This window comes from Vigna radiata, chromosome 2 (assembly GCF_000741045.1).
Source record: "Vigna radiata var. radiata cultivar VC1973A chromosome 2, Vradiata_ver6, whole genome shotgun sequence".
NCBI lineage: Eukaryota > Viridiplantae > Streptophyta > Magnoliopsida > Fabales > Fabaceae > Vigna > Vigna radiata.
The window spans coordinates 7,990,467-8,003,272 of record NC_028352.1 but is presented as its reverse complement, the minus strand read 5'-3'; the positions used below and the strand labels follow the sequence as shown (position 1 = coordinate 8,003,272).

The 12,806-nt window shown below is 30.8% G+C and overlaps 1 protein-coding gene and 1 non-coding gene across 2 annotated transcripts; one reads left to right on the top strand and one right to left on the bottom strand.

Moving 5' to 3' along the window:
• The first annotated feature begins 4,708 nt into the window (after positions 1-4,708).
• Positions 4,709-7,844, top strand: LOC106755729. Its single transcript, XR_002667163.1, has 6 exons — positions 4,709-4,875; positions 4,962-5,012; positions 5,192-5,243; positions 5,836-5,894; positions 7,146-7,191; positions 7,532-7,844. It is a non-coding gene; the product is annotated as an uncharacterized LOC106755729 (transcript).
• Positions 7,845-8,734: 890 nt separating this feature from the next.
• Positions 8,735-12,350, bottom strand: LOC106776750 (transmembrane 9 superfamily member 5). The gene is made up of 7 exons (XM_014664222.2): positions 11,972-12,350; positions 11,850-11,890; positions 11,133-11,721; positions 10,900-11,028; positions 10,406-10,562; positions 9,815-10,299; positions 8,735-9,477 (listed from the first exon to the last, which is right to left on the bottom strand). Exons 1-7 carry the CDS (start codon positions 12,112-12,114, stop codon positions 9,261-9,263), a joined length of 1,761 nt encoding a protein of 586 aa, XP_014519708.1. The 5' UTR covers positions 12,115-12,350; the 3' UTR covers positions 8,735-9,260.
• Between the last annotated feature and the right edge of the window lie 456 nt (positions 12,351-12,806).

Here is a 12,806-nt window from a genome sequence, read left to right as displayed (position 1 = left end):
TATATTCCTCATTGTACTTACATTTCCTTTTACTAAATTTCCTTTTACAAATGTTATGTTAAGATACATAGAATTATGGATCCACTTTATAGTGTGTAGTAAGAAGCTTTTAAACGAGAAGCAACACATGTTCGAATAAACCACAATAGACTAGTGGTCAATCTCGTTATAAGCAAATAATTTTTTCTTAAAAAAAACGTTTGTTTAATTAAGATGGTAATTGGTTAGTTATTATGATTTGGTGGAGGAAGAAAGATGATGGAGTTGAGTGAAATGCAAAGTGAGAAATGACCACGGAATGATATTCCTCACGGGGAAAAGAAAAAGGGAAAAGAAAAGTTTGATGAAAAGATTCTTTGCAATGGGAACATGGGAATATTATCTCGTACTAATGCCCATAAATCATATTCTCAAGCAAAGAATTTGGTCGGAAAGCCACCAAAAATGGATTCTCATTCCCCCACCAACACACCCTTTTAGATAATCTAATAAGATGCCTTTTAGCATTCATCATTACTATTATCTCCTGCTTAATGCCATTACTATCATTTTCATGGAATTCCCAACTTTGCTTCTTCTTCATGTTCATCATGGTTTCTAGTAGATATTAGCCCCTTTATCTTTTTCTCCTATAATTCTTTCTTCATTGATTTTAACAACTATGATGATCAAAACCACTAAAATATCAACCATGGTAGTGGTTGATTATGGAATCTAATTAAATTTTCTATTTAAATCTCAAAAAATTAAAAATCTAGTTTCTTTGGGTTATAGAAGACATTTTCCAAGCATTAGTGTAGAAAGGACTTTAAATGTATGTTATTTTCAACTTTTAACATCACATCCCGACCCTAACATCTTTATGGGTGACGTTAATGGGACGTCAGACTCTACAGGTTCGACGTATTTATAGACGTCGGTAAGTGCCATGTCTAACGTCTATAGAGACGTTGACCATGGAATTCACCGACGTCTAAAGGCAATATAGACGTCAGATATGACATTAACCGACTTCTGTTGAGTTTTCGTTGTGTTTTAATGCAGTTTTGCTAGTGTTTTTGGATAGCGTAGTAGCACCTCCTTCCTTTGCTAGTTTTTTCGTAAGAAAAAATTACGTCTTTTTGATCTCTTATGGCATTTCAACCCAAAATTGAACCTGGGTCGTTGCTTAGTTCCATTCCAACCACCAAAGAAAAAGAATACGATGACATGAAAACTAGGCAAGGACCCAGGTTCGGCTTTGGGTTGAAATGTCATAAGAGATCCAAAAGACGCAAACTTTTCTTACGAAGAAACTAGTAAAGGGAGTAGGTGCACTACGCTACCCAAAGACAAGAGAAAAACTGCACAAAAACACAACGAAAACTCATTTTAATCGGTTCAAACGAAAGATAATATATCAAAGACTACTTTAATCGGAGTAAAAGTAAGTTCAAACGGTTCAAAAGAGATAAAACGCACCTAAAAATGCAATGTGGCAGAGAGAAAAGGCGAAAGAAGATGATGAAATGCGCGTAACTGCTAGTTCGCAATGTCTAATTTAACAGGAAATGAGCCCGACATCTATTCTCGAATATACGACGTCAGGGACCTCACTAATGTGACGTCCATTCGATTTAAAAATTAATATTCGTGGTATATATAGACGTCGGATGTAGGGGAGCCGATGTTTATAATCGCATATAGATGTCGAGGTGACGAAAAAAATGACTTTTCACCTACTTGTTAGACATATAGAAGTTGGTTAGGAGGGGCACCGACATCTATAATATTATAGACATCGGTGTCCCTCCTAAATGTCGTTTATATGGCAGAAAAAAATGATTTTTAACCTACCTGTCAGACATATAAACGTCAGTTAGTAGGGGTCTCGACGTCTATAATGTTATAGACGTCGGTGCCCCTCCTAATCGACGTCTATATGCCCAATTTATTTACGAAAAGTCCAGCGATCAATAATTTATATTAAGTTTCTGACATTTACTACTGAGTGACGTTAAAGTCCAGTTATACACTAATAAAGTAAACATATTTTTTTTCTTTTATTTTATTACTTCATTTAATATAAGAATATAATTAAACTTTAAAGGAAAGTTCAATAAAAAAACTATATAGCAAAGTCATGATTCTCCGATATAAAAAAATTGTTTTTGTTACACTAGAAAGAAAATTATAAATGATTTAATATAACAAACAAATCTAAGTTTATAAATAATGAGAATATCACAATAAGATGTGTTTATTGTAATAAATCAAAATGTGGGACTGAAATAAATTAAATTCTATATACTAACAAAAACTAAAATGACGTGTTTGCCATGAAAGAAATAAAAATGACGTTGTTGCAATTTGAAGGACGGGTGATAATATAAACAAAAAAACTCGCTCCCAAAAAAGATGTGGTTGATAGCCGAGCATCATTACGATACGAAATTAAAACTCTAAACATAAATAATTTTATGATTAAACATGGAAAATATAATGTTCTTCAAAAAGTTTTAGAAATTGTTCACTACTTTTACAAATAGGATTAAAAGACAAGGACGTTATAAATAAATGTTAATAAATAAATGATTTTAAATGATTTTAGAAATTGTATAAATGATTTTTTTATTATGAATAGTTATTTAAATTTGAAAAAATGTTAATAAATAAATAAATATTTTTTTTATAATAAGTAATTATTTGAATTCAGAAAAAATAGTTATTAAAATGATAAAATTGAAAAATAATATTTATTATGAATTATTATTTAAATTTAAAAAGTAATAATTAAAAAGATAAAATTTAAAAAATAAAATAAGACACTAAATAAGTTATCTCTTTATACATAGTTATAGACAATTATTATTACTCAATAAATTTTGAATTGATATTTATTGAAAATTGGAAATACATGTATTACACTTTATTACTTCCATTTACAAGGTCAGTTTCCATATTAATTTATTTTTATAATTAGAGTGAAGACAAATTGTTTTAATCATATTGGTTATAGACTTTGAAAGTCAACTGACATTCTCTTCCTCCACTATTAATATATTATCATTATTATTGTTGTTATAATTTTATTTAATAATTATATTTTCTTTAATTATTAATGATATTTTTATTATTAATAATAATATTATTATTAGGGTTAAATATGTTTTTAGTCCCTATACTTTGGAGTGATTTTGGTTTTAATCCCTCTTTCAAACTATAGTACAATTTAGTCCTTCAACTTTAGAAAACTCTGGTTTTAGTCATTTTTACCAAATTTTTTAAACTTTATTTGTTGTTTCAAGCACCTTACATTATAGTATTTGGATTGTTTACACTGTTTCACACATTTTTGCTTCAATGTTAACTGAGAAACACATTTGAAACAACAAATAAAGTTAAAAAAATTTGGTAAAAAGGATTAAAACCAGAGTTTTCTAAAGTTGAAGAACTAAATTGTACTATAGTTTGAAAAAGGGACTAAAATCAAAATCGCCCTAAAGTATAGGGAAAAACATATTTAACCCTTATTATTATTAGCATATTCGCGCCGCTATGTATACGTACTTTTATTTTTAAATATAGGGTTAAATATGTTTTTAGTTTCTATACTTTAGGGCGATTTTGATTTTAGTCCCTTTTTCAAACTATAGTACAATTTAGTCCTTCAACTTTAGAAAACTCTGGTTTTAATCCTTTTTACCAAATTCTTTTAACTTTATTTGTTGTTTCAAACGTGTTTCTCATTTAACATTGAAGCAAAATTGTGTAAAACAGTGTAAACAATCCAAATGCTATAATATAAGGTGCTTGAAACAGCAAATAAAGTTTAAAAAATTTGGTAAAAAGGATTAAAACTAGAGTTTTCTAAAGTTGAAGGACTAAATTGTACTATAATTTGAAGGAGGGAGTAAAACCAAAATCACCTCGAAGTACAGGGACTAAAAACATATTTAACCCTTAAATATATATATATATATATATATATATATATACAAATTATTTAAATTTTAAAAGTAGTAATTAAAATAATAAAATTAGGAAAAATTGCGTATACAATTATAAATATAATTATATATAAAATAAATTTTAAACGAACATCAGTTTCTTTTCTTAAATATTTGATTTTTTTTCTTTTATATATAAAGAATAAAAAGAAGATACACTCTTTTGGTGTCATTTTTTGTTTTTTAAATTTTATCTTCTTAATAATTATATTTTAAATTTAAATAATTACTCATAATAAAAATTTATTTTTCAGTTTTATTATTTTAGTAATTACTACTCTATTTAATTCATTTCAAATATATAAATATGATATACTGTTTTGTTGTACTCTTCTATTTTTCAAATTTTACTCTCTGAATAATTAATTTTTAAATTTAAATAATTATTCATAATAAAAAATTATTTTCCATTGTTATCATTTTAGTAACTATTTTTAAAAATTTAAATAGTTACTCATTATAAAAAAAATATTTACTATTTTATCATTTTTGTAATTTTCGAATTTAAATATTTATTATTAATAATAAAATATTTACACAATATTACTTATAATATTTTATCTATAATTATGTACCTATAATTATATATATCTTTTATTTTTTCAATTTTACATTTTTTAAGTAGGAGCGAATGTATATATATATATATATATATATATATATATATATATATATATATATATATATATATATATATATATATATATAAACCAATTTGATAAAGCCACTTTTTCAACCGTTTCTAATTTCTACAGCACCAAGCATCAACCGAACGGAACCATTGAGGTGACAAGAGCAGAGGAACATGACAGGCAAAAACCTCAGTCACGGTTCTAATGAAAATATTCGATGCCCTCACTGCGCAGGACCTCTTTCTAAGAACATGGTTTTTTCCAATTCATAATTTCAATACTTTCCCTTAAATCATTTTTTTTTTTTGAATTTATTGTTATTTTTTCTAATTTTGTGCAGGAAACCAGCAATTGGACAGTTTCCCCCCTTGTGCGGGACAGTTTTTCTATGGTCAGTTCTTCCCACCCCACTTCCTGCTTTTTCTCAAAATTCAAACTTTTTCGCGCACTTTGATATTTTTTTTGTTGAGTTTTGGATCTAGTATTGTGATGGGCAGTGAACTTTGTTTGATTTCTTAAAAGGGTTTCTGAGCTCTTGATTGTTAATCGACGGATTTTGATTCTATGCAGATTGGTTCTGCCGTTGGTGGCACCACCAGTGCATTTTATGGATTCAACCATGGTATGTACTTTCTTACTTTTGTTCATGTATTTATATTTGAATAAGATTATATGGTTTTTAGCTCAATGCTGTAGTTGTTATTATGTTCTAATGGGTAATTCATGTCGGAAAAGATGTTCCTCTCGTACTATAAAAATGTGGATCAAAGGATGTTAAACAGACTAACACTAGAGGTTGCAGACGAACAATAACTTAATACGATTTGCATCTATGCGTCTCAATTAATATTCATTATCTTAATGGAAAATGGGCATGCATCGTGCACATAATTTTTTTGTGACCAGTTTTTTAATGTTCCACTCTCTCGAGTCAACTAATCTTAGTAGGATTTGACGTAGCTCATTATTTGTGTTTGCCAAAAAAAACTTAAAACACTGTCATTGAAACATAAATGGTTTAATTCATTCAAACTTGAGGTGGGAGATTTAGAGTATGTAGTAATGAGATGAATAAGATTGTACAGCTTTTTCTTTTTGTAAATTGTAAATTGCAAACACAATTGGCCTTCCAAACCAAAAGATTGAAGCTTTAATTTTTGATATTAACAATCTCTGTTATTCAAAAAGTTTTCTTTTTTCCATTTGTAATGCAGTTATGCCTGTTGTTAGGAGATGCGTAAAAGGGCCCATGTGGATACATTTCCTCATTGGTGTAAGTTTCTGGTGCCTTTTGAACCATTTCTTTTTCTTTTCCTTCAGTTTTATTTTATGCGTGCAGTTTCCAGTTTGATTATTTTGTTTACTATTGACTTCTTGCTCATTTATACTTTTCTTCATGTTTGCTTTTATGGAGGATGCATTTTTTACTAGTTTTAAATTGTTATATCAATCTTCCTAAACGGCTTTGTAGTATTCTGTTGTAACATTTAACTGTTTGTCATCCAAGATATTTACTTCTTTGAATAAAATCTTGGAGCTATTTTTACTTAAAGAGTCAGAACTTTCTTGTTTTTCATTAAATCAATGGAAAAAATTGTTTCCATCTTTTTGTTTGTAAATGAAATGTAAGTCTGAGTGTGTCCTGTGGTGAATTTGCTTGTCTATGGCGTCCTTTTTACTGTTTAAGGGACACTAAAACAATTCCTATGAACTCAAGAGAACAACCACCATGGCCTGACACCTTTGCTTCCATTTATGTATAAAGTTATCTAGTTTCTTTAACCCATTAACCTGACTGATGTATCCTTCTGTAATCTGTTAAGAGAATGATGAATGCTATAATAGAACATTAAGTAGAAAATCTTCTTGTGCTTATCAATTTATTTGCACCTTGATTGCTACGTAGTTGAATCATCTATGATGGTAATCATGTATAGTCCTAGATATTTTGAATGTCACTTGACAAAAGGGAATTTGTCCCATTCCTGAAGCTGTTAATCTATTAGCTGCATTTTGTCAATGTCTTAGAAAAGTTTTCCTTGAGAAAATTTTAGTGCATTTTTTCAAAGACTAAAGATGCTGTCTCCACAACCTTCAACCACAATATTTTTTTCCTCTTGGATTAGTCCTGTTTTGATGCATATATCATTGATTGACCTCCCTGTAAACTACTCATACTTGTACACAACCTGTGAAATTGTGAATTTAGGCTCTCTCTATATGTATTCTTCTGGCTCCACTCAACTTGGTTTAATTGTATACGTACATGAAGTTGCTTATATATTTTGTACAACAGATTGGACTTTAATATGCAGTTTCTTCCATACATTTTCTAGATTATTTTATATGAACATGTTCATGTTGGAGTATCTAAAATTGGTTTCACAGTATTGAAGCATAATAGAGCTTTCTCTCATATTGTGCCAGCAGAAACACTCAGCTAAACTTCCTTCTTTCTTATGTAAGCGAAAACTTGTTATTTTTATTAACAACATACTTACTGAAACTGTTCTCTGATTTTCAGACACCGCCTGTGATAGTATTCTCTTCAGCCTGTGCAGGACTGGCAGGTGAATTTCTGATTGTGTTATTACTTTGCCTGGCTTATATACTATCATATATGTGATTGTATGGTCTTTAATTTAAACTTGAGCAATGCTTAATTGGCTTACTCGGTGCATGTGCCCACAAACGTACAAGTGTACAAGATTTAGTTTTTCTAATATTTCTCTTTTACAAAAATTTTGATATGTTCAAAAGTTAAAATTTTCATGGTCAAGAAGCGTTCTTATCCTAATGATGTTTTCTGTGTTTGACAAGTGTCAACCTTTTCATTGGTTTTATCCTTGTGTTGTGATATATATTTGCTGTGTATCTAAGTTGATAACAATATGATTGTAATAACTGTAGGTGGGGCTGTTCCTGCTCTTGCACAACTTGTTTCCTCGTCTTACCATGCAGCACTATCATCACCTCCTCCTTCAGAATAAGATTCAGAAGTCAAGAACTTCCTGTACCCTTTAAAATTTACACTCATACGTAATATAATGGTTTTGTTCCACTATAGTCAGCATTCGTGCTACATGTGTGCTGAGAGTTTTGTTTTTCTCTTTTCCTCTGAATGATGCTTTTCAGATTTAGTGTTCACTATGTAAATTCAGCTCTAATGCACTTGTTCTACAGAGTTACATTAACCGTGATTTTTGTTTCATCATTTGTTTTATTATGTTTTTGATTTTGTTAATGGATGGCATTCAATTTACTAGTTAGGTTCCTTGTGCAATCTCCTCATGGTTTTTTTTTTTTTTTTTTTTATCGTTAGTTTTGTTCCTTTTTTATCCTTTGATTGAATAGAACTTACTACTGAAAAATGGAAAGTACTTAGATGTAGCAGTATACGGATATGGTATTCAATTTTTCCACACATGTATTAATATTTTATTAAAACTTACCACTTAATAAATTTTATTCGTGAAGATTAGGCATGACAAGCAATTTTTAATATTTAATATGCAACATTATATCACAATTTTATGTTTAATTGGTTTTAATTTAAGTTATAGTCTTATAGGAGGAAATAATAAGTTTTGATCATAGTGAGAATCCATTCTGCAATAGTATCTTATATTATGGAAAAGTTTATCCTGCTTTTTGTTGATAGGGACAAATACTTAACTTTTATGAGCATAAAGACTATGATTTATAAGTTTCTCGTATATGAATTAAGACTCAAAAAGAAAACAAAAGTAAAAAAGTGAACTGTTTTATTTCCATAACTAAATCACTATAATTAGTTTTAATTTTCGCAAAAATCCTTGATTTTGGTAGTTTTAACCATTTCTAGTGTCATAGGTCTATTAATCCATAAGCTTATTACGTTGTCTGAAATTTATTGAACTTTTGAATGAGACTCATTAGGGGTCAGTGTGCTCTCTCTCCTCTTATTTTTATCTTCTCTTTACGGCTGCAGAAGCATGAAAGGATCCAATTTGACTCATTAATTTAATAGCTATTTGCACACACACACACATCTATATATAGTTTAAATCTTTAATATGAAACAATCCTTTAACAGTAATAATAAAATGAAAAAAGAGTAAGGACTCTCATCCATCAATGAAAAATATAAACTGTTAATATTAATCATAATTCCTCATTGACAGTATACATCAGTACCACCCAAAAAAAAGAGTTCATCAAACAACAGGGGACCTGTGACATGTTTTTCTTACATTAGAAATGTTTTCTTCACAGTATACACACATTTTTAAGTAGAATTAGTAGCTGGAAATAGTTTTGCACATCTTAATTATATTTAACGATTCAAACTCAATTCTAATAAACTTAAAGACAAAAATAGACACTTGATCCTCCTTAGAAATGTCATTTCACTCATCTTTTCCCAGGGTAAAATGTGCCACCAGGAAGTCTTTTCAAAATGTGCAGTCATGGAGCTGAGAAAAGTTAAATAAAGGATACATTGTCTGCACAAATGTTCTTGTAAAAGAATTCAAGGGATACACTTACATCATACTGTGTAGAGTTAACCTTCTGAAGGGTAATTCATCAATTCAAGTTAGGGATACCCTTAAATCATACCTTAAAATCAACTTGGTTTTGTGCTTCTGATATTGGTGACTTACTCTCTTTTAACATTGTGGTATATAAAGCGAACAAAGAGAAATGAAACTCTGAAACTGATTGCACCAAATATTAGGAAGAAAGCATAGCATAGGCATGCATTATAGCCAACAAAGAATGATAGCTGCAAGAATCCACTCATATTTGATCTCACATAGAAGTAGATAGAATACCCAAACATGAAAATGGCTGTTGAGCCACCACACAGCACTGACCTGCACCCACAGAAAAACAACATTAGTGATAAAGCCTCATACTAAATGGTGGGCTCAATGCTCACATTTTTTTTCCCTCCCAAATTTCATGTGAAAAAATCATCTAGAATGTGAACATTATAACTTTTTCAACCTCCATTAATTAAATTTTAATATGAATCAAACCATTTCAATTTTTTTTTTTCAATTTCTTGTGAAAACATCATCACTACATTGATTTCTCTTAGGATGTCATGGTTACCAAGGATCCAATTTTTCAAGAGAGGAAGGAGTATAAAGGAGAAAAAAAATTAAATTGAAGCAAGCTGCAAGCATTGATATCAGCAACACAACATACCTCCACCACCATTCATGGTCTTCCACAGATAGTTGAATGTATGTCAAGCCAATACTGACAAGTGCAATGATCACAATGACAGGAATGAAGGTGACAAACAAAATGCTAGGAAGAGTGTATATTTTGTAGCCCCACATACTAGCATACACTTGGTGTAATTGCAGAACAATTGCACTAAAAGGCACAAGACCCCCGATAAACATTAGAAATGGTGTTCTCCTGTACCAAGCAAGCTGTTGAATGTCTTTTGGGTGTCTCTTTGCAGCAGAGGTGCTTTGAAATTTAGATCTAAATCGGTATCCGATCACTCCACCAAATGCAAGCAATGGGACGGCGAGAAATGTTAATAAAACAATAATAACAATAATGGAGCCAAATGGGAGTCCAACTGTAGCCCTGTAAGAGATTGCAACTATGTTGAGGATAGAGGCTGCAACAAACACTGGTCCAGTGTAAAGGACCCCTGCAAGACCAACCGTCCTTTCCTGGAATTACAGCCAAATCACAATTTAGTTCGTTAAAAATAACATCAAAAGAGAAACATTTAACATTTTTTCTTTTGCTTTCTTGTGAAATTGCATATAAAATTACCCATCCATTCTCAGCATACTGGCCATGGAAGGATGCTGCAGTGTAGCCAGCAAATACAGAAAAAAGAGCATACAGCAAGACAAGCCAATTCAACAGTCCTCCACGATTGTAGGGATAAAGGGTGCCAATAAGTGCTAGAAACAGCAATACACAAGTCCTGATGTAAAAGGTAATTATATAAAAAGGAGGAACAGAGTTAAAAGAGAACTGGTAGTAATTACTCTTTTCCATCATTACATAATAGATGATTAACAAGAGATGAAATCAAGAAAAGAAGAAATCAAGTAGAAGGAGAATGCTTTTGGTCTTTGCTATCACTTGATATTCTATATTCAGATTGCTAAAGGATTTGAATAATTCCTTGGTTGGTTGATGCATAAATGAAACTATACATCACACACCTTCATATATTATAGCCATGATGACATAGCTGAATGCATGGTTTTGGGGAGAGGATCAGGGAATATGTATTTTTGACAACAAGAGTAGCTTACAAGATTAGCAATTGGGTACCAGTTCCAACAACAGCAAACAGTAAGGATGAGTTAGCAGGAGGTCTGAATACATCGCCATGAAGGCACTTCCAACCAACCTCTCTATCTTCTTCATTTGCATCAGAGTACCTAAATTGTAAATGAAAAAAAAATGTTAGGTTAGGCTAAGAAATAAAGACAGCCTGCAGCTCATATTATGCTGTTGTAGAATTATGAACAAAGAAGAAAGTTACTTTTTCAAATCATTCCTCAGATGTCGCATATAAAGCAGGGCAAGCAAACCAGTCAAAAGCAAAATGATGACAATTGAGTTGATGAAAGAGAACCAATGAACTTGCTGATGCACAGACATCAACGAAGCCCTTGAGTATCTATCCATCCTGTTCTCAAAACGTATTTTAGTGGCATTCCAGGTAACAGAATAAGTGAACTTAACATCAACACCAACATCTTTAGTGATATCTACCGCACGATTTGGATCGCCAAATGCATTTACTTGTATGACTTGATTCTCATGGTAAAGAACATCAAACTGAACATGTGTAAAAAGGTAATAGTTTTGTCCTCCTCCACCAGGAGTCCACCTATCTTCTTCTAGTTTCCCAATGAACCCCCAGAATGGAAGATCATCCAGGTAAAATTGGAAGTAAAATTCACGGTCTATAGCGCGCTTAAAGAAGCCAATTTCATCAACTGTAAGCTTCTTTGGGCACAAGGTCTCATCAATTTTGTCCTCTCTGAACTTGAACTCATACAAAGCATTGCTCAAACGGTCACCATTGAGAACTTCCCCCAGGGACTCTCTCTTTTTGACAATTGGGACTGTGAAAAACACAACCTTTTTACAATCCAAGATGTTCAAATTTCCAATCCAATGATCATTTGATCCCATTTTTCAACACCACGAGATTAAAAATTTAACCTTTAACCTAAGACCAAGAGTGACTAACCTGGGGCGCAGAATGGCAAATCATAGTATTCATAGGTCTCACTGCCACAGAAGAATCGTGTAAACAGAAATTCAGTTAACACAAAAAAAAAAAAAAAAAAGTAATGAGGGAAAGAATGAAACCTGGGGTTGTTGAAGGGTCCCACTTTGTTGATAAAAAATGGGACAAGTTCTCCAACATTGTAAAAGTGATCGGAGGGTGAAGATGAAGAGAATTGAAGAGTGGCGCAGAGAAGAAGGAGAATGAGGTGGTGCTTTTCAGCCATAGATGCAGGTGGTGAAGAAGCAGAAGCCAGATGCAGAGTCAAATGCTTACATTATTCAGACACATGACACACAAGTTGTGAACAGAGACGAGTATTAATTGTAAGATCAAAACAAAACTAACCAAACCAAAAAATGAATATGGATCTATGAACGAGAAACTTAATTTAAGATTAGTACTGTGTAGTTCAGTAATTTGTGAGGATCATGTTAAATTTTCTCTATCCAACAAATAAAATCATTTTCTAAATACGCTTTTCAGTCTACTCTTGAGAAAGATGTTCATACAAACATTTTATCTCTTTAAATATATATGCTACAATTTTATATTTGGAAAATATATATATAATGACACAACCAATATGATATTATATATATATATATATATAATAATTTGTTTAAAATGTGATTTATATGAATTTTGTACATTTTAAAGTGTTTTTCGTTTCAGCCCCCAATATTTCGTTTATTTTTAATTTTTAATCCTATTCATTTTTTCTGTATCAATTCTGTAGTTTAAATAAATGAAATCTAGTAATAAATATATTTTAGATATTTAGAAGCTTGTTACGTATAAAAGCACAATATATCATCGATATTTATATCTATACTTCTATATTATTATATAAAGATTCTCTCTTTGACGTTTTGTTTCATCTTTTACCCTTTTACCAGCGTTTTATTTTTAAATTAA

Excerpts from the sequence above, each read along its gene's own strand:
- LOC106776750 (XM_014664222.2), bottom strand. The coding sequence starts at position 12,114 with ATGGCTGAAAAGCACCACCTCATTCTCCTTCTTCTCTGCGCCACTCTT. Across the intron at positions 10,563-10,899 it reads GGTACCCAATTGCTAATCTT|GACTTGTGTATTGCTGTTTC; the intron begins GTAAGCTACTCT and ends CTTTTACATCAG. Across the intron at positions 9,478-9,814 it reads GACCATGAATGGTGGTGGAG|GTCAGTGCTGTGTGGTGGCT; the intron begins GTATGTTGTGTT and ends CTGTGGGTGCAG.